The sequence below is a fragment of the Pituophis catenifer genome, unplaced genomic scaffold (genome assembly GCF_029215685.1).
Source record: "Pituophis catenifer annectens isolate HBS135680 unplaced genomic scaffold, rPitCat1.0.hap2 SCAF_1, whole genome shotgun sequence".
Classification (NCBI taxonomy): domain Eukaryota; kingdom Metazoa; phylum Chordata; class Lepidosauria; order Squamata; family Colubridae; genus Pituophis; species Pituophis catenifer.
Genome location: NW_027256881.1, coordinates 203,524,018 through 203,546,266, shown reverse-complemented (window position 1 = coordinate 203,546,266; position 22,249 = coordinate 203,524,018). Strand labels below are relative to the sequence as shown.

At 39.0% G+C, this 22,249-nt stretch overlaps 1 protein-coding gene across 1 annotated transcript in view; it reads right to left on the bottom strand.

Annotated features, from left to right (window-relative positions):
- Positions 1-22,249, bottom strand: part of ITGB6 (integrin subunit beta 6) — an 89,520-nt gene that overhangs the window by 47,105 nt on the left and 20,166 nt on the right. The window contains exon 2 of the mRNA XM_070956984.1: positions 358-434. Coding sequence (XP_070813085.1) covers positions 358-418 — 61 coding nt within the window. The 5' untranslated portion in view covers positions 419-434. The remainder of the gene's footprint in view (positions 1-357; positions 435-22,249) is intronic.

The window sequence follows — 22,249 nt, the reverse complement described above, 5'->3', positions numbered from 1 at the left end:
ATTTACAGAAGAGATGGAAGCGATCGTTAAAATTTCAGTAATTAAAGAAATAAACCTTGTGGAGCAATAGTTTTAACTGGAATCAGTGTCAGGCTTTATACAAGAGGATAATTAGCATAAAGCAGCTTTTAATATTATTTTTATATTAATCCTTGACCTGGTCTGTCTACCTGACACTGAATCATTCTTCATAAACTCAGACCAAAGTCCTTAAAAATTTTTTTTTGGGGGGGGCTATATTTCTTTAAGATGTTTATCATAATTACAGCGATCAGATCCAGAACCACAAAATCACACAGCTCACATCAATAAATACACACTCTTAAATTTGTAATCCATATATAAAACGAGCCTTACCTTGTACATTCTTATTCCTTTGTAGAAATAGGAAAAAAATGCAGAGCAATTCAATCCCCATTCGCTTTCAGTTCTGGCTGCAGGCACAAAATATATCAAACATTAATTAAGCTCAGAAAAAGGAAAGTTCGGAAGCCGTATGGTATGGCTGAAGGTTTTCAAACTATGGAGGTTTTCGAAGACTGTAACAGAAGGTTACATTGGTATAAAGGAAACAATAACAACAAAAAAATCCTGGTACCTAAGCAGGTAGCCTGATAGATAGGCAAGCAGCATGGTTATGGAATTTAACACAGTCCTTTTACTTCCTGGTTTGCCTTATAAGGAAGAGAGGTACGCAGTGAAAGGTGGAACAATTCTCACAGGTGAAGTACTGAACTTTTTCTTTTCTTTTTCTTTTTAAGATCAGAGATTCGTTTTATAGAACTCCGAAAGGTTCGTATCTGCTGCCCATAAATATTGGAACACAATGCACGTAGTTTTCCTACGCAGGCCTACTGCTTTTTAAAGCTTAATACGTTAGCCAAACTCCCTAATTTCTTAGCTGAACTCCATTCTAGGGATTTTATTTTGAAAAGGAATCTATACGCAATCCTCATCTTCAATACGGTCATTTTAAAACATAATTGATAAAATCCTACCCAGTTTTGTGTTGTTTGCACATTGGATAGACTTTCTTTCCATCATCCATTGTCAAAGCCATTAACAAAAATGTGGAAAAATACCAAAGCTAGGACCAAACATTGTAAAAACCAGAACAATAGAAAAATAAAAAAACACAAACCATGCACGTCCTCAATCAAGTGGAATTGTACACTTAGCTTAGTACCCATCGTGATCCAAGGCTTGGTGGAATAGCCAGGATTCTACAGGCTTCTTGAACATCATCTGGGTGGAAGTCATATGAAACTCTGGGGTGGATCCTTTTCCCAGAGGACAGGTATCTCAGCAGAGAAACCATGTTTTGGGGGTGCCAATAGACAATATTATTTATTCAAGGGGTCCTGAAGCATTCCTTCTTTCCCTGATCATACAGGATGGGCAATTGGAGATAGGCAGTTCTGTGGATAACAAGGTCCTATGACATGATTGTAACAAGCACCTTGAATTGTATCTGGAAGCCAGCTAGCAACACTGCTTGTAGAGCAGTGGTGCCTTATGGGGCTATTGAGACATGCTCATGACCGAGTGCATTGCTGCGGCTGGCTTGTAGCAGTAGCATTCAGGTGGACTCAGAGGTAGCCCCATGTAGAGCCCAAAAGATGACAAAGGGGTGAGTGATCATTTTGAGAGCTTCCTGGAAGCTTTTCTTTCCCAGCTTTGTGATTTTGTTAGGCTGTATTCACTCTTCCTTGCAGTAAAGCATATGTCCAGCCAGATTCCAGAAGGATGACAATGGGAGTGGGCTGGTATTCAGTAGGGACTATGGTCACTGAGCACTGGATGTGTTGTCCCTCGGTTTCTTGCCTTCCTATCCATTTAGGGAAGCCAATCCTTGTTGGCTGTCACCTGCTTAGCTTTGTACAGTACACCAGAGCCTGCCCTTTTCTTTTAGGGATTTTTTTTTTAAAAAATGATTTATATGCCGCTCTTCTCCGGAGACTCAGGGCTTACAATGTGCTAAGCAATTTTTACTCGTCCCAGTGCTTTTCCTTTGTTTTCCCATGATTTTGCCCACAGAAATGTCTTGGTAATTTCCTTTGATACTCCCTAATGCAGACCCTTTCTATTGTTTCTCCCACCCCTAGCACTGCTTGGCTCCAATGCAACAGGAATCAAAGCCATAGGAAGCAGGTTGTTAGCTCATTCCTACATTCCTGTCTAAGCCCCTGGGAGCTTTGTAGCGAGGACAACTGGCACATCACCTTCACAGAAGCAAAGTGGCATCTTCCTATGTGGCAGCTGAAATGTCTTTTTTAAAGAGAGGAAAGAGAAAGAAAATGCACAGAACAGTGAGCAGGGAGTAGGAGAGCAAGGAAAGCATGCTTCACCCAAGAAGACTCCATAGAAACTGAAAAGGTTTCCATCAGGGCTAACTGGAGCACAAATCTCTAGGACTGAAGATGTGAGCCATTGCTGATTTAATTGCAAGATTTAAAACATTGCAGAGAATATTGCAGTCTGGAAACCCAGGATGAAAGGGCTACACAGTGACTCGCCATTAACAGAATAACAGAGTTGGAAGCGACCTTGGAGGTCTACTCTAACCCCCGCTCCTCAAACAGGAGATCCTATATCATTTCAAACAAATGGCTGTCCAATTTCTTCTTTAAAATCTCCAGTGAGGGAGCACACACAACTTCTGGAGGCAAACCTAATCCAAATTGGGGCTATTATTAAACAAAACAAAGCACTGGAAATGCCCTTTAGAGTGAAAGGGTCAGGAAACAGCAGTTTTGAATGAGAGCTGGAAACCACAAAAGAAGGATGATTTTGCAGTGCGCTGGGAGAGGGAGGAGGAGTTGTCGAGAGTGGCCCATACTGGTGAATGATCAAGCAGAGTGTGTGGATCTACTCTACATCTATGAAAATATGTTATAAACAAAGTTCTTAAAAACAACTTTACTTCTAGATAAACATTGTGCTGATCAGCATTAATACAAAGTCATACAATGAATCCATCTTACCCAATTAATATTATTAAACAGCAGGATCTCCAACGTCTCGGCAATTTCCCCCCCTGTCTTTGTCTATAGAGACCAAGGATTGAACTTGATTTTCAACTTCTAAATAAACATTTGAGTTATTGCTCCTCATACTTTTCGTGACTGATCCTCTAACAAACACTGCATATTTTTAAACTTCTCCAGAAGTGAATCCAGTAAATTGTCTTGGATCTAAAGGATCACATTATTCTGAAAACTTCTTGAGCTCTACTTCCTTCCTAGACAACCTGCTATTACAACTTCTACTTCATGTGTTATATTAACCTCTAAACAATTCTTTTATCACAATTCTGTTTAAATTATTCATATCACATTAAACTTGCTTTCCTATAATATTGCTCTTGACTCACCCATTGAAGCCTGAATAAATCAGAGATTGGGGCCCGTTGGATGACATGGCTCTCCATGCTTTAACAGGCTGGTGGTATCTGACTTTATAGAGTCAGAGTAGGAATGAGTCGAAGATTGGTGTCATGACAAGACTCATAGCTTACATAGCTTTACTGTGAAAGTCCCTTCAAAGCATCATCCATCAGACTTGCTTAGTTTTTGATCATTCATTTATTCATCCCTAATTATATCTGCAGTCTATCATATATCTCAAGGCACAATGATTTCTGGGCAATTCATAATAAAGCAAATATTCTGGACAAATTACAAGATGATCAGACAAACCTTTGTTCATCCACAGGCTTTCTCATTCTCTTTTCCCCATTTCATTTCCTCCCACAAAACTAAATATGAGGGGTCACACTTTAAATCCACGGTGAAGAATGAATCAACCATTCTTCATTTCTCTAAGATAAGTGAAAAATGCTAAGTAATTTAATATAACCTTATTTATCTATTCTTTTACACAGCAAATTTCTTCCATGTCAAGGTGATGCTTGTAATCTTTTCCTCACTGTTCATTTTATTTTTGCAGGTAGGTTAAACTGAAAGATGAATTACTACTTCTGGGTTATCCAAAGGTCTGAGGAGGGGATTTGAACCTGATTTTCCGAGATTCTCTGCAACTTTGCTAACAGTATGCCTATGCCACACATTTTCAGTAGTGATGCCATTCATAGTAAATGGTACAATCTTATTGAATGATATACTGGCCCTATTGTTTCATTCACCACAAAGGTTAGACTGACTAGTGGGGCTATGCAACGGGCCTTTTCTGGGGTAGCCCCTTTTGTAGAACAGCTTCCCCTAAATTATATCAGCAACTTTTGGTGGCAAAATTGGCATCATAATTTCAATCCATTTGGATTGATATGGTAGTGTGTTAAGGAAATGGGTATGGTTTCTTTGTGTTTACCATGTCATGTTTATTTTACTTCAAACTAAAATAAAAACTGCATTACTATATTTCCCCCCCAATTTTGGTGGTATGAATTTCATTATATTGGAGGACGATAAACAGAGTGCTGGGAGTTTGACTTAGTTTTGTGTCAGTTAAATGAAACTATTTTTAATTTAACCATTTTTAATTAACAAGAAATAAGATTCTCTAGTTAGTGGGGAATAAACTCTAGGAAGAATGAAGTCTATTGCTTAGGTTAATTCTCCATCTAGGGAAGAAGATGGGCGAATAAACTTAGCATCCGAGTTGCTTCCAATAGCAGATTGTCACATTAGATTTCCCACCTATTACTGGACTCCTCACAAGGTCTAGTGTGCCACAACAAAAAAATCACTAATAACTTCTTCAAACATATATCTATTTTCTTATCACTTGGGGAAAATGTCAAATTTGAGTGAGGAATCAGTTAAGGGATGGCGAGAGGGGCTCCTCCAGACACTGTTAAACGTATCATTGTCAACACATCATCTAGACACAGTTTTCATCATCATTGTCAACATGACCATTGATGAGAGATAACAGGTCCATTTGATTATAATTGAAAAAGACCGAATGCCTATAGATTATGTTCCCCCTAAATATATAAGTTGGGGGGTTGTGTTCCTAACAAAAACCAGACACTGCTGATTAAAAAAAGAGCTAAAAAGGAGAAAGTTTTTTTTTAAGTGTGAAAAATCAGAAACAATAATATGGACTTTTCCTGTCTGTGGGTCAAATTGCAAGCTTGATTGAACCTGCTTTGCTAACAGTATGCCTGTGCCACACATTTTCAGTAGTGATGCAAAATTGCCCCAAGTGATATTTATAATTACTAAAAACAGCACAACAGCAAAAAGACAACATATTGCTTGCAGCCACTCTGCCTATTACAAATCAACACCCTGAAAAAAAAAATCAGAATCTGAAAAAGCAGACATCAGGTGTGAGATGAAACCAGACAAAAATATATCCTCAAGGCATGTCTTTTTAAAGTATTTGATCTCCAGAGCTACCTGTACCTTCCCCAACAAGCAAGATCTTGTTTTATTCATTGATTCAACACCATTTGAAGCAGCAGAAGGTTGCATGCATTAAACTTCTAAAAAGGAATGTTTATTTGTTCAAGTACTAATTGCAATGTGAGAACATTGACCAGGTGCTCAATTTTCTTTCAGGAAAATAAATGAGATTTGAAAGTGTGCTCTGGTTGATTCATTGTAAAGCAGATAAACTAGAGCTTTATTAACAACTTCGGAAACAGTTGTAGTGCTGTATATGTGGCAATTTACAGAATAAAATATATAGCCGATTAATTAAAACAAGCAATTGACAAGAAAGCAAAACTAGAAAGGATGCTTGTTAGAGACTTCGTTATACTTGAAAATTTTTTAACTGTTTACATATAGTTCAAATGAAATCTCACTGCACCTAATGAGGTTTACTTTTAAAGAGAGAATAGCACTGTTTTTCAAACTTTAATCAATGATAGCACTTTTCACTTATAATTCTACAGAATAAAAAGAATGTTTTACTGGTGATAGTTAAGCATTTGTTGCAAGAACTGGAAAGAAATGCTTGTATATACAGTATGTATCTCTACCCAGTTTATCAAAATATTTATCCTAATTTGTGTATATAATGGGGAAAAGCTCTATTCATCTAAGGTGAATGATAAACAGCATACAAAGGAGAGCATATAAAACTCGTTAAGGAATAAAATTATGACCATTGATTAAAAAAGTACAATTTCTTTAGAAATAGGTCCTGATAGTTTGTTTGTTTTTTTAATTTTCAAAATACAGAAGAATAGAGATAGTTGTTCATTCCATCTCTCTGGCCTCATCATTCAAAACGAGCTGCAAATCAGGTAGTTGAGGGGTAAGCTAGGTGAGATATTGAGTCTTTGGTGCTGGTGAGATTTCCTCCCAATGCAAACAACAGCTTTGACAATACAATAGAATGTTTTTCATCAGGATCTCAGCAAAAGATTAAAAGGGATTAAATGCCCCCTTTCTGGTATGCTGTGATCTCGATCAGCCCCTAGCAGCTGCATGTAGGGTGCCTTAAACCAGTTAAATAAAAATAGGAGAAAGTGTCCAAGATAGCAAACAACTACATCCTTCTTCTATGTCTGGGATGCAAAATTCCAGGCAACCAGTAAATGGCAATAAAGAAATAAGGAACATCTCTTCCCATGCCTCCTATTAGACCGACAGCACCCCCAAATTATTCGTCTCTGCTCTTGTAAGCAGCCTTAAACCTGCTTTCTAAATCAAACCAGCTCTTACAAGATTGGCCACAGTTTCAGTACAGTATGTTTTGATCTCTTCTCTTTGTAGAAGAAAGTACCTGAGCTATGGAGGAACAAAGTTTATGGTTTATGAAATCTTTCAAATAATTTCTTGCACTGTTGCCTGGAGGGGTAACTACATTTGTTGACATTTTTAGGAAAGACTGTGATGTTATATTCTTGTCTTAATATATACACAAGCTGATAATCATCCAAGCAGACTTGGGACAGGCATGGTTGGGTGGGTGGGGCAAGAAAGTTAAAGTGCATATGTAAGGAGTGTATGAGTGTGTCTCTGTGTGTTAGTGCTTCTGCACTGTGTGTAAATGATTACAAGAGATTGTTAATGTTAGATGTATATGATCTGCATTCTAAATTGCCCTTGCTGGTTGAATGTATATTGTTCCAGAGGGAAGGGAAGGGAAAGGAAGGGAAGGGAAGGGAAACTAGGAGTTCCTGTCCAAGTCTCAGTTATGTAGAGCATGAACTGAATGTTGGAAGCATTACATGGCACCTCAGAGGACACAATGGGAGAATGGCTCTCCTTCTCTTACAAGCAGGAAGCCCATTCATTCCTAGAATTATTGCTTTTTGAAATCATCATACCCTATCTTCACCTCCCTTCCCTCTCCTGTCCTGTCTCACACCAATTTAACTTCTGCATCAATCTAGTCACTCTGTGCATCTTTTGATAAGTCTAGTGAGTTAGAAAAAGTGCAACTATATTCCTTCCAATCTTTGACCACCGTAGACTAACACAGTTAATCTGGGGCAGACCTTCTATCTGATTTTGGATCGGAGTCTTTGTACCTACCTTTCCTTCAGAATAAGGGTAGCTTGGTTAGGTATGCTTTTAAAAGTCAACATGTAAATAAGGTAAGTTGCAGTTTGGCTCTATGCACATGTATTTGTTTCATTCTTTACTAAGAGCATTTCTAATCTACTCTGATCCCAACGGAAGGTGGGCAGTAAAGAAGAAGAAGAAGACGAAAAAAAAGGCAGAACACAATATGCTAATAAAACTAGATCACACAATGTTCTATTCTTTTCTCCTGATGCCCATAATCAGGTTGAACTAAAGGCTTGATGGATAAAACCTCCTTTCACCTGCTATTGAAATGTACCTCTGTAGAGACAGAATTTCTCTAAAGTGTGACTCAGTACAGAGAAGGCCTATACCTTATTCATATCTCATGTATTTGCAAGAAATTTTTCTGATCTATAAATGTAGATCAGATAGGCAGGTTCAATTCATTTACATACCAGGACTAAAATTTTGAGGACTAATTTTGAGGGCATACCAGGACTAAAATTTAATCCTTGAGGGCTTTTTTTTAAGAAATCCCTTGAAAGGAGATAACCCTTTGAAAGTGACAACTTTAGTGGCTGACACTACAAAAGGTAGATTTTGTATGTTTATCAAATTTACGTATTGCCCATTCTCAGAATGACTAGTTCATTGGGATAGGAATTTTAGATACAGATAATTCTATGTTGTTGTTTTTTTCAAAAGTAAGACAAGCTATTTCAGTGGGACTTGGCTGCAGTTACATATAAGTAACACAGTCTAATTCACGTGTCTCGAGACTGGCATTAGCACACAGCACTAGCCATTTCCCCCCTAACAATAAATCTCTGTGTTTGGGGAATACACTCCCATCAACAACATTATCTCTGCATGACAAAACCTGCAAGCCACTTCAGTTTTGCCTGCATTCAGCTATAATGAAATAGCAGCTCATCATTGTCAGTAGACAGATAATGAAGATAAGTGTGAAGTATATTTAGCACCAAATCTGCAGAAATTGGGCATCCACTCAGTTAAATCTGACAAGCGTTTTTGGGTCCTGAGCACCCTCTCATGCCCACAAACACTCTCCTATACAAAAACCATGTTGCAATCCCACATGAGATCACAAAAAATTAGTGATGCCAGTGAGATTTGGAGAAATTCTGAAATTTGGATGACGATACCACAGTGATAAAGCATGCATCATGTCATCGTTGTCTCAGCTTCACTGTTGCATGCTTGTGTTGCAACATTCCATAAGAAAGTGAGGAGTTTTCATTGTGTTTCATCACACACATACACACACACACACACACACACACACACACACACACACACATCCTCATCCTCCTGTGGATATTTAGGAAACATGTTTGTGATGGTTTACCATCAACTTATTGCTTTGCAAGTTGCAGGGAGAATTGCTATCCGATTGGATTAAAGCTCCTCTTCTAACATTTGTTCACAGCTATTCCAGCAATGGTTATACATTGTTTACATCAGGGGTCTCTAAGCTTGGCAACTTTAAGACTTGTGGAGTTCAACTCCCAGAATTCCTCAGCCAGCAAAGTTGGTTTACATATTTACAAATCATGAGTGAATGCTAGCTTCACACCTACTAGTAGATCAAGAAATGTAGTAGTAGTAGTACAGGTAGTCCTCAATTTACAACCACTCATTTAGTGATCGTTTGAAGTTAAAACAGCACTGCAAAAAGTTGTTAGGTGAATCTGACCATTTTTCACACTTATGACTGTTGCAGCATCCCCATGGTCACATGATCAAAATTCAGATGCTTGGTAACTGGCATATATTTATGATGGACTTAGTGTCCTGGGGTCATGTGATTATCTTTTGTGACCTTCTGACAATGGGGAAGCCAGATTCACTTAACAACCATGTTACTAAGTTGACAAGTGCAGTGATTCACTTAACAACTGTGGCAAGAAAGATTGCAAAATGGGGCAAAACCTACTGAACAACTGACTCACTTAGCAACAGATATGTTGGGCTCAATTGTGGTTATAAGTCAAGGACTGCCTATATAATAAAGAGACAGAATAGGAGGAGGAAGAAGGCTGAACTAGTTATTGCTAAGAGAAAAGACCAGTTCCCTAGTTTGACAAGTTACAGAATATAGAATAACAGAGTTGGAAGGGATCTTGGAAGTCTTCTAGTCCAATTCCCTGTCCAAGCAGGAGATCCTATACAATTCCAGACAAGTAGCTGTCCAGTCTCTTCTTAAAAGCCTCCAGTGATGGAGCAACCACAACTTTTGAAGATAAGCTGTTTCATTGTTATGTCAGGAAATTTCTCCTTACTTCTAGGTTGCTTCTCTCCTTGGTTAATTTCCATCCATTGCTTCTTGTCTTGCCTTCTGGTGCTTTGGAAAATAGGTTGATCCCCTCTTCTTTGTGGCAGCCCCTCAAATATTTCCCTTATATTTCCCTTATATTGGATTATTTCCACTTTATTGGCTTATTAAAGTGGCTTGGAAATAATAATTTCCATTATACTGCCTGGGAATTTTGGAAATCACCCCCCCCCCCCAAGTGTATCTGAGGCAGGGGTGAAATCCAGCAGGATCTGACAGGTTCTGGAGAACCGGTAGTGGAAATTTTGAGCAGTTCAGAGAACCGGCAAATACTACCTCTGGCTGGAGTGGGGAGGGAATGGAGATTTTGCAGTATCCTTCCCCTGCCATGCCCATCAAGCCACACCCACCAAGCCACACCATGCCCACCAAGCCACGCCCACAGAACCAGTAGTAAAAAAAATTGGATTTCACCACTGATCTGGGGTTCCCGTGGAGAAGACCTTCTAGCCCAATGATAGAAGTTGAAAGTTCCATGCATCCCTTCCCTGAGAACAGATCTGCTGGCTGGCACGTCTAATTTTTAAGAACTGAACTAAAACGATTTGCTCCATCATCCTTCTCCATTTAGGTTACAGACCATTAGATTTACTCATTGATTGTATATTTGCTGCACTTTGAAGGTAAGAAACGAATATTCACAAATAGCAAAACAGAATGTTTCTTTGGAAAAGAAGGCCATAAACATATGAGAAAGAAATAAGGGGAGACAATATCATCACATTTCTATGCCGTCTTCTTTAAGGGCCTTCTAGTTATCATAAACCAGCAGGAGCCAAGATGGAACCCCTTGGTCTCTGCTAAGATGAGTAATTACACCTTGTCAACCGGAACCTGCTGAAATGGAAGAATATTCGGATGCTCACTGAACCTCACAGTAGTGACACTACATTATTCTCTAATTATTTTCATCTCAATTGATTGTACTTGTTTTTTGTTTTTTTGGCTAATTGTAATATTATTGTAATTTAAGGTACACCACACTGAGACTGCCTTTGTTGATGAAAGGAGTGATTTAATACGTTTTTATGTAAAAAAAAAAAATCGCTGATGAAGAATTTAACTTCTTCAAGGAAATTTGCAGGTTAAGAAGTAAATCAAAACTACAGAACCCATGATAACACTCTGTATCATGCCATCCTTATGTTGATAAAGACTGAAGATCACAAGCCAGACACCAACTGAACTTGGTAAGGCAGTCGTCAATGTCGTCTAGGAAAAGAGCCTCCTTCCTCATTTATTATGTGCTGCAGGAAAGAACTTCAGGAAGGAGCCATCTCTGTGGTTTGAACCATGATGTACATCATTACGTTAATAAACACAGCGAGACACAAAGTAGCCAACCACATTTTACTTCATGTTTTGCGTTAACCAAGCCCATGTGGTTAGTTTATGGCTCAGTCTATGGCGTAAACCCAGAAAATTCAATTAGTTCACTAAATCATGATTCAGTGAACTGTCAATAAGCAGGTCACGCAAACTTAGCAAACAAGGAGAGATGAGCCAGGATGAGATAATTCTGCATCGAACGATGGTCTATGATGCTAATGGATTCTATGGTGCTTTGAACTGTGAGCCACACAGAGTCATTTGCTGAGATGGGCAGCTATAGAAATCAAATAAGTAAATAATGGTCAAACTTTCCTACCTGAGGACCATTTAATTTCAACTTATTCTATGGAATGCACATTTTTGGCCCTTTAAAAAGAAATTTAACTGAAATATTACAGCAAATAATTTTTCTTCCATGTTTTAATTTTGGAGTTCTTCGCATGGAGGAAAATATCTATATAGGGGCTTCCAAGTAAAATAAAGGGGATTGCTGAAAGAGAGATTTTAGCAAGTGGAAAGTTATATTTTGCTGTACAGGTGGTCCTCAACTTACAACCATTCATTTGTGACTGTTCAAAGTTACAATAGCACTGAAAAAAGTGACTTACAACTGGTTCTCATACTTGTGACTGTTGCAGCATCCCCATGGTTAGGAGATCAAAATTCAGGCGCTTGGCAACCAACATGTATTTATGACAATTGCAGGTTCCTGGGCAGGGGTGAAATCCAGTAAGTTCTGACAGGTTCTGGAGAACCGATAGCAGAAATTTTGAGCAGTTCGGAGAACCGGCAAATACCACCTCTGGCTGGCCCCAGTGGGGTGGGAATGGGAATTTTGCAGTATCCTTCCCCTGGAGTGTGGTGGGAATGGAGATTTTGCAGGATCCTTCCCCTGCCATGCCCACCAAGCCATGTCATGCCACACCCACCAAGCCACACCCACAGAACCAGCAGTAAAAAAAATTGGATTTCACCACTGTTCCTGGGGTCATGTGATCACTATTTGCAAACTCCCTAGCCAGCTTCCAATAAGCCAAGTCAATGGGGGAAGCCAGATTCACTTAATAACTGCATGACAACATAGCAAAAGCACTTAGACTTATATACCACTTCACAGTATTTTACAGCCCTCTCTAAGCGGTTTACAGTGTCAGCCTATTGTCCCCAACAATCTGGGTCCTCATTTTACTGACCTTAGAAGGACTGAAGGCTGAGTCAACCCTGAGCCGGTCAGGATCAAACTGCTGGCAGAGGGAATGCAGAGTCAGACCTTCCTAGCCATGGCTGCCATTGGCTCTTTGAGCAGGAACCATAAATCCAGGAGGACCCACAGATTATGCACTGGGTCTGTCTGGGGTAGTGTAACCCCATCCAAGACCAAAGATGATAAACTCCTAAACACAAAAGAACTCTCAGCCATGGCCACTCTGTCTTCTCAGGGTTTAGCTGAAGTCTGAATATTAACCAAATATTCATTGTGTATGGTTAAATATTACACACAAAACCTGTCCAGACCTCACTGTCTTCACACCACACGTTTGTAATTATGAACATGACAGCATTCATAAACTATGTCATTTTTAAAGTCCATTTCGATCATTTTACTGCTAGCCAAACTCAACTTAGTACAAACTTAACAAAATAGTTATTAATAGCCAATTTCACAATCCATTGCACATGGTGGGCGCAATCTAACGTGTTAGTGGCTTTTTGCTAATGAAAGCTGGCATTCCTGCCTGCTCCCCGAAAACCCCTGATATCCCCAGAGAAGCAGGTGACTGCAGGAAGGGGAACTGATGCTTTTCTTCCATCCCTGCAAATTGCTTCTGTTGATAGCAACACAGAAGATACCCCCTTCACTGAATATACATAATGAGCAAAACGCTGAAAATGTGGATTATGAGACCTTTATTTTATCTCAAATGTTTAGTTCATTCACCAACACTGCATTGCTTCCTGCAACTACATAGAGATAAACCAGACATGCATAGACAGGTGCGAGTTGGGTACTCTGGAACCCCAAATAACTTGAATCAATACATTTCACTGCAAGCTTTTTTCCTGAAAAGTACGGGCAATTCCTTCCTTTGAACTGCACACCACTAGATCATACGTGTTTTATTTTTAAATTGTGGTAAAAAGGCAAGAATCTAAGCAACATTTAGTCTTAAACTGTACAATTGTTTTAAACATTCAACTTCAACTTAAAAGTCTGTGAAATGGTGAATGAAATAGTGGTGAAATCTAAAATTTGTTACTACCGGTTCTGTGGGCGTGGCTTGGTGGAGGGGGTAATGTGACTGGGTGGGCGTGGCCAATTTTTTAAAAAAACTTTTAAAACCACTTTTTCTACAATCTCTTCAGCAAAGAGGTTGTAAAAAAATGCTTTCAAAAGGCTCTGATGATCCCAGCTGAGTTGCCTGATCGTCAGAGGCTTTTTTTCTTTTAAATGCCTCTGACGATCAGGCAACTCAGCTTAGATCGTCAGAGGCATTTAAAAGAAAAAAAGCCTCTGACGATCAGGGTATGAGGGGGGCTGGGATTTTTGCTACCGGTTCTCCGAACCACCCACCTCCATCGCTACCGGATCGGGCGATCCGGTCCGAACCGAGAACATTTCACCCCTGCTACATATTTTTTGCTCCATAAAACCTGACCATAAGACGCACTCCCGTTTTTGGCCTCCACATGCAACCACACACATCCTTCGCAGAGGTTGAAAACAGGGTGCATGGAGGCCAAAAATGGGGTGCATGGAGGCCAAAAACGGGGTGCATGGAGGCCAAAAACGGAACATGCAGAGGCCAAAAACAGCCAAAGGGTGGGGGCTGGTGGATGGGCGGGGCTCTGGCAATATTCGCTCCATAAGATGCACAGACATTTCCACCCACTTTTGGGAGACAAAAAAGTACGTCTTATGGAGCAAAAAATATGGGTATATAAAAAGGAAAAAAATATTCGTAATTTATTTTTAAATTTTTATTTGTTCATTCTAGGAATGCTTAAGATTCTTCTTTTGGGTTCATAATGTATATCCTATTTGAGAATAAAAAAAAAATTCACACCATTAAAAACTGGATTCAAAAGTAATGCACATGGAGTATATTGCACCATTTGCTTAATAAGTAGTGAGGTTTAAACAATATTCCGGTGTCATAATAAGATATAGTACCCATATACCTACTTCTCCCAACACTTAAGTCTATAAGAGCTATGGGTACTATAAATCAAGTTCACTTGCTGCAATAAGTAATAGTTAACTTATTTTATTTTATTATATAAACTTATATTCTACCCATCTCGCCAAAGGTTTAATGTGATTTTATTGAACAAGCCAAAAATGGTTGCATTCATACAATATTCTAAACATAAACAATGCATTGGAAAGCCAAATGGCCACCATCAAACAACATTCTAAGCCAACAGTCAACTGCTAAATATACTAAAAATGCCATGTGAAAAAAGGTTGGTTCTCAAAAGAGAAAACATGCAGAAAGCGACTGGCTTATGGCCATCATTGAAAAAGAACTGTAATTACTAAAAGGACCCCTCCATTCCCCCTTCAGTTTCCTAATCTATTTTACCACTGCAAATTTAAGTATTAATGCCCTAATCACGAAAACAATATTGCACCAAACAATTACGACTGCAATGGGCAAAAACCTTTTGAATGTGAAATTTTATCACCAGTGAGAGGCAAAAAGAAAAAAAAGAAAAGAAAAGCCAGTGGAAGCATTATATTCACTATCACCTTCAGTTATACAAAATAAAGGTGGGATATAAATCCATTTAATTAATAAGGAAGGAAGAAATATTATATAATAACATATTACTCACTGCAGCTGTCCAGAGCAAATGAATGAATAAAACCTTTGCTTCTAACCTACTTTGCAACTCCTCCTCTCTGTTTGAGTTTTTCTTTTCAAGGATATACTATTTTTTAAAAATAATATGCTATGTGTACCATCGGAAACTTTGATCTGTGACTGAATTCAAAGTTTTATTTTGCTTCTTGGATAAATTCCATGGGCTGTATGGCTAGACCAACCATTAGCATTTTTATGACATGATCTCGCAAGAGAATACATGGAAATCTCTTTTGGGGTAGAGGGTTGTTTCCTTGGCACACACAGGTGGACAAAACTATGAACATTCCTAAAGATGGTAGTCAGAGCTGGATTTGTTCTTGTTTTAAATGATGCTGTAAAAAAACCCCAAACCAAACCAAATCTGGAGCTCTCACATAGCAACTCTTCCTTTGGGATCCTGCTTGGTATCAGCAGCTTTTGTCATGCTCAGTCATAATAATACTGTACTATCTATTGATGTATAGGGACATGGCTAAGACACTGAGCTTGTCCATCAAAAGGTCGGCAGTTCAGCGGTTCGAATCCCTAGTGCGGTGTAATGGGGTGAGCTCCCGTTACTTAATAAATAATTAATTTATAATTACTAATAAATAATTTTATTAGAAATTATTAAAATTATTATTACTTGTTCCAGCTTCTGCCAATCTAGCAGTTCGAAAGCTCGTAAAAAATGCAAGTAAAAAAATAGGGACCATCTTTGGTGAGAAGGTAACAGCGTTCCATACGCCTTTGGCATTTAGTCATGCCGGCCACATGACCACAGAGACGTCTTTGGTCAGCGCTGGCTCTTTGGCTTTGAAACAGAGATGAGCACCGCCTCCTAGAGTCAGGAACGACTAGCACATATGTAAAGGGGAACCTTTACCTTTACCTTTTATCAGGGCCGGATTTAGATGAAAAGAGGCCCTAGGCTATTCCACTTATGAGGCCCTTTCACCTATATTGAAAGTGTAATTTTAATTTTGCTAACAATTTGAATGTAGGCCCCTCTTGATCTTGAGGCCCTAGGCTGAAGCCTAGTTAGCCTATAGGAAAATCCGGCCCTGCCTTTTATCTATCTATATGCTACTAAAACTCTTGTGTCTGTTTGATAATTTGTAACCTTCAGCTAGGCATAATGGTGCATCAAGGACCAATATTTTTTTAATAAACGTACCTCAAATGTGCTAATTTACAGAATATATCCAAAATCTGGGACCCATGACTCCTGTGGGATTGAAATTTGGCAAAATTGTGGCTGCTTCAGTGCCACCATGCCTTCTGACTACACTTCACACAACCCATAGGTTGTGTGACGCAAGGAAAAATGGGGGAGACATATCCCTGCCTGCTTTTCTGCCTCCCCCTGGCCCCTGCACCCAAACAGCTGGTGGCAAGGCCCAATGGGTGAACAACTGCTTTGGAACCGAGGCTGAAATTTGAAATCTCTTTAGGGCAGTGACCAGGATGCCTACTGGCTGGGTGTGCTAATGTTTGATAGGTGAGTTCTCTTCCTCCTGAGGAAGATATCCTCCCAGGGACATGCCAGAGTAGAAAGTAGGGTGCAGTTTTCTTTGTGAGCTGCCGCTCCCTCTGTGGAAGGCATTTCCGCAGGTCAGAGGATGAGGACGAGGAGCAGAGCTGGATTTTCCTATAGGCTAACTAGGCTTCAGCCTAGGGCCTCAAGATCAAGAGGGGCCTACATTCAAATTGTTAGCAAAATTAAAATTACACTTTCACTATAGGTGAAAGGGCCTCATAAGTGGAATAGCCTAGGGCCTCTTTTCATCTAAATCCGGCCCTGACGAGGAGGCTTCATTGGGGGTCTACACAAGGTTCATGTACAAACCTATGTTATATGTAGAAAGAAGAATGAACTAACAGGTCATTGGGTTGTTCAGTATACTACTAAAACTCTCATGTTTGGTGCTTTGCAACTTTCAGTTGGGTGAAATGCTGCATCACAGGGTAAAACCTTGTCAATAAATGTACCTCAAATGGGCTAATTTAAAGAATGCTGAGACCCATTACTCTCAAGGGAATGAAATTTGAGGATTTTTTTTTTGTTTTTTTTGGCTGCTTCAGCACTGATTTACTGCTGCTGTTCAGCGCTGCTGCAGTCAGCCACATGATTTTCCTTATTTTCAACTGACAGCTTCCCAGACATTGATGGGGGAAATCAATGAAGAAATGGTGCAGACACTCTGCACTCACACACCTTGCTAGCCATTTGTGCACTCCCTTCTACCCTCTCCTACATGAATGCAGCCACACACTTGCCAGGGAAAGGGAAAGGGAAAGGGAGGGAGGGAGGGAGGGAGGGAGGGAGGGAGGAAGGAAGGAAGGAAGGAAGGAAGGAAGGAAGGAAGGAAGGAAGGAAGGAAGGAAGGAAGCTTTGAACATCTAGTATGCATTCCAAAGTTAAAATACTTTAAATGGGTAAAGTTATACATGGATAATTTATCCAGATGTTTTGTTTATCTTCAGGCAAGTCTATCAATTTCTCAGGCTTACATTGCTATGCTATGAGTTTTTCTTTTTTTCTAGCTGTGCTCTCACATCCATTCAGAACTCCTGCAGTTTACCAATTTTATCACTCAAACTCTTGGTGAAGCATTCATTTCATTGTTTGCAAGAGTATATATTTGTGCTCAAAATACCAAGTATGTAGGCAATGACTGAAAAAATGTACAGCTCTATTCATTTCCAATGAAAAGTTACATCCCACTGAGTTTGGTTAAGATTCCCAGGTAACTGAGTCTAAAAATTCAATATTGTTTATTGATTTAAACTTTTTTTTCATGTGAACTTTACACCTCTAAGTTCAGGAAGGAAGGAAGGAAGGAAGGAAGGAAGGAAGGAAGGAAGGAAGGAAGGAAGGAAGGAAGGAAGGAAGGAAGGAAGGTAGGAAGGAAGGAAGGAAATTCAACAAGGAAGTAACACTAAATCAGAAGTTGCTTCTGCTCCAGCTGATTTTTTGCCAACCTGTGATCATTTTCTTTTTAGGTAAGGAAACATCTCTGAAACAATGACCCAACAGGTCATAGGTTATCTAGGTTGCTACTAAATGTAATGCTATTCGGTCACTCCTTTTTTGAAGTAGGCAAATGGATTTGGATTAGAGGGTCATCTGCTTCTTCTTCAAAACTGAGAATTAGTTACAACGCCCTACTTCTCTGTAGAACTCCCCCACTTGCAAATCCTTCAATAAATTAGAGCAATTTAAAATAAAGTTATTTTAATGATAACGTTAACAAATATTTAATGTTAACATTTAAATCACGTTAATTTTGTTGTTGTTGTTGATTTTGGTTTCTACTGTTGTTGTGAGAGGCCCAGAGTTGCGTTTTTAAAATAGGTGGCCTTGAAAGTTTTATAAGTAAATAAGGAATAAATAATTATGGATTTCTGTCTAGATGAATAGAAGTTTCTTTTTTAATGAAATGGACCCATGAAAAGAGAAAAAATCAAGTATGCCAAGTTGTGTTGGTCTGAAGATAAGGAGAGTCAAGAACTCAAACAAATATTTTCCAATCAGATGCCCTGCAAGAGTTTGACTAGAATTACTTTATCGTTCTAGTTTGAGGAACTGTAGAGTAATATTTCAAAGGTTGTGAAAAAGTACTTAAAAGTAATTTCCCTGCTATGATAGGACCTTCATGAAGATCTTTTGGGATTGGTATTTGGAATTTGGAATGTGCCCACTACAGGAAAGCAGTTCACCCCAAACTACGATGTAGGCAGACAGTTGTAACCAAAAACAGCTGCAATTCCTATATTAGCACTCCAGGGGAAAAAAAACAAAACACCAGCCATGGGCCAATCCAGTCTTGCTTAAATCTTTTACTTCAGCAATACCTAAAAATACTTTCCATTTCCTAAAAGAAAGATAAGGTCAACTGTTGGGACAACTTGTTTTGAATTTATTCCAAATATAATAGCCCATAGTTAATGCCAAACTTAGATATATACTTGACAGATGACAGACAGACAGACAGACAGACAGACAGACAGACAGACAGATAGATAGATACCGTGTTTCCCTAAAAATAAGACCCTGTCTTATATTTTTTTGAACCCTGAAATAAACGCTTGGCCTTATTGCCATGTGCTCAAAAGCCCAATTGGGCTTATTATCAGGGGATGTCTTATTTTGGGGTAAACAGGGTAGAGGTAGATAGATGATAGATAGATAGATAGATAGATAGATAGATAGGTGGACGGACGGACGGACAGACGGACAGGCAGGCAAGCAGGCAGGCAGGCAGACAGACAGACAGACAGATATATAGATAGATAAGAAAGAGAGAGAGAGAGAGAGAGAGAGAGGATAGATACAGAATTAACAGATCTATTAATTTCCACTGGTTGAACCCTATATTTAAAAATATATAGTATTATAATTTACCCTATTCTGAGATTTTGAGTTTGTGCATTTATTTATTTGTGAAAGACATAAACTACTCCAGTCTCAAAGAAACTCTAAGCAGTGTGCATCAGACAGCAGCAGTGTAGCCAGTGTAAAACAATAAAATAAAACCTAATATCTAACCTTCTAAGAACAATCACATCTGTTAAGAATGACCTTGAGAAATTGCCAAGTCGAGCCCTGATAGGGAAATCACTCTCGCCTTGGGGCAGGGGGGCTAGCAAACTGTTCCATGGGTAGAGGATTCCCCTCTACAAAAGTGTCGACTTTCTGGGCTCCTCCCCATCCTTCCTCTCAATGGTTGGATAGAGACCATTAGAAGGTATTTTCTGTTCACTTTGACTGGCAGGCAACATCTGCCTGGGACTTGTAAAAACATCAATTTCTTTAAGAAAGATTTTGGAGTTAGATTTGTTTGTGTATTTGTATGATTTATATACTGCTTCAGACTGCATGTTATAATTACTGGGTCTTTTAAATGCTCGTCCAATGATTGATTTTTATATGCCTAGGTTTCTCTCTGTTATCTGTCTTCCTGATCCTAAATCATATGCACCCTTTTGTCTTTCAAGCACGTGCCCTCTCTTATTAGAACAAAAAGTCACTGGTGACTTTCCGTTATAAATTATATAAGGCAAATTTATATCAGCATAATAACCCATTTTTCATCACAGGGAATAGCTCTCAAAAGTACATAAATAGAAGGAAAAAAAAAACCCACAGAGGGAATATGGTGCATGTTCACTATCCCTCTTCTAAAAGCCTCATTATTGTTCAGGGCTTCAGCTTCTTTTCTGAAAGTAATTTAGAGACCTTCCAGTTAATCATTATCTGACGCTATGAAGAAAATTAATGCAAAGTCAATATACCAGAGCACTGTTTTGTTAGACAGGAAATAAAAGCAGACGGTTGACTCATAGCTCTCTGTTAAATGTCTCATAAAATCTGACCCGGAGGTTTAAAACATTGTTACCATCCTGTGCTTTTCCCCTCCTGATTTGGTTCTACAAAATTAATATTTGTTATTAATCTGTCTCCTCCAAAATCATTCTCAGAAGTTTCAGAAACATTAATGTGGATCAGAGTTTGTGCCCACTGACCCCTTGCTGCTATCACTTCTGTTTCTTAAATAACCCATTAGCTGTGTTCTCTACCAGGATTTTTCCCAGTTTCTACTCTCTATTTTTGGGGAAAAGGAACAAAAAAACCACCCTATATAATTTCATCACCCAAAATTGTCCCTGTTTAGTAAACTAACAGGTGGCAATCACCTGTTAGTGATTGAGTTAGAAAAATGTCCACAGAAGAAATGTAATTCCGTGAATATATGAAAATCACATGGATTACATTCAGTCTAAATTTCCCATTAAGGTAGATTGAGGATGTATACATATACAAAAATGGGATTTTAAGTAGGAAATGAGCTAATAGTCTGAGGGAAAGAAAAATAGTGGGGTTTGGGGGGCATTTATTCTTATTTTACAGAACTGGTTTCCTGATTTCATAGAAGGATGTTGAGATTCCAGATCCAGTGTCTCATTTGTTGTTATGGTGATCAGTTTTTCAGAAGAAGGAGAAAGGTTCAGGGTTTACTGAAAGCAATTCTTAAGCAAAGGCACAAAAACTCATCAACGGGTTAAAGAAGCTTGCTTCAACCACCACCTGAAACTAATTTCATTGTGAGGAACAGCATCTCTCAGTCCAGCCTTCATACAACAAAGATCAACAGACTAATAGGTAAAGGTGCTTTCCAGTTTAGCTTTATTCCTAGGAACTACATTCCCAGAGTTTTCTCAGTAGCGTAATGGAAGTGATTTACCACTGCCCTCTTCTGTTCCCTCTCCCCCCCCCCAACTTCCCAGCATAGCTGGGAATTTCCAGGTGCAACAATGTCCACAGAAAACTGCAGTGTTGCCTAAATGAATTGGTGCATCCATGTCATCACATAAGATTCTATCATTTGCTAGCCTTTTCTCCTCACCAATGATCATGCAGCCTCCCATGCAAGTGCTAACCAGGGCCAACCCAGTTTAGCTTCTGAGTTGTAGCCTTTTATTGTGATCCAGTGCTCTACATAAGATCCTAAATCCCCTGGGAGATCATGTGTTCACGGTGTTTCATTTCAGCAGAAGAGTGGGGTACTCTCAGTCATTAAAAATCATTGGAAAGGTGAAATAGCTCTTAAATCAAATTTATGTGTTCAAGTTTAGTTTCATTTATTTATTTGCATGCCACCTTTATTATTTTTACAAATAACTCAAGGTGGCAAACATATCCAACAGATTTCCCTTCCTCCTATTTTCCCCAAAACAGGATTGTGAGATGAGTTGAATTGAGGGAGAGTAACAGGGACAAAGGTCTCCCAGCTGGCTTCCATGGCTAAGGCGGAACTAGAATCCATGGCCTTCCAGTTTCTAGCCTGGTGTCAGGGGCTATTATCAGGGGATGTCTAATTCTGGGGGAAACAGGGTAGGATAACAGAGAGCCATTTTGATCTATTCATTAATAGATCAAATATTCACTAATAGATCAAAATGGCTCTCTGTTATCCTACCCTGTTTCCCCCAAACTTAGACATCCCCTGATAATAAGCCCAATTGGGCTTTTGAGCACATGGCAATAAGGCCAAACACTTATTTCAGGGTTCAAAAAAATATAAGACAGAATCTTATTTTCGGGGAAACAAGGTATCTTTCCTCTAAAAGTAGGAGTAATGGTTCTACATATAAAGCTAGAATGTATACAGATGTTATCAAATATGTATGAATAAGAAATAATCATTCTAGTTAACTTTAACTTTGGTCAAAATAATTGCTGAAAGCTCCTTAGTATA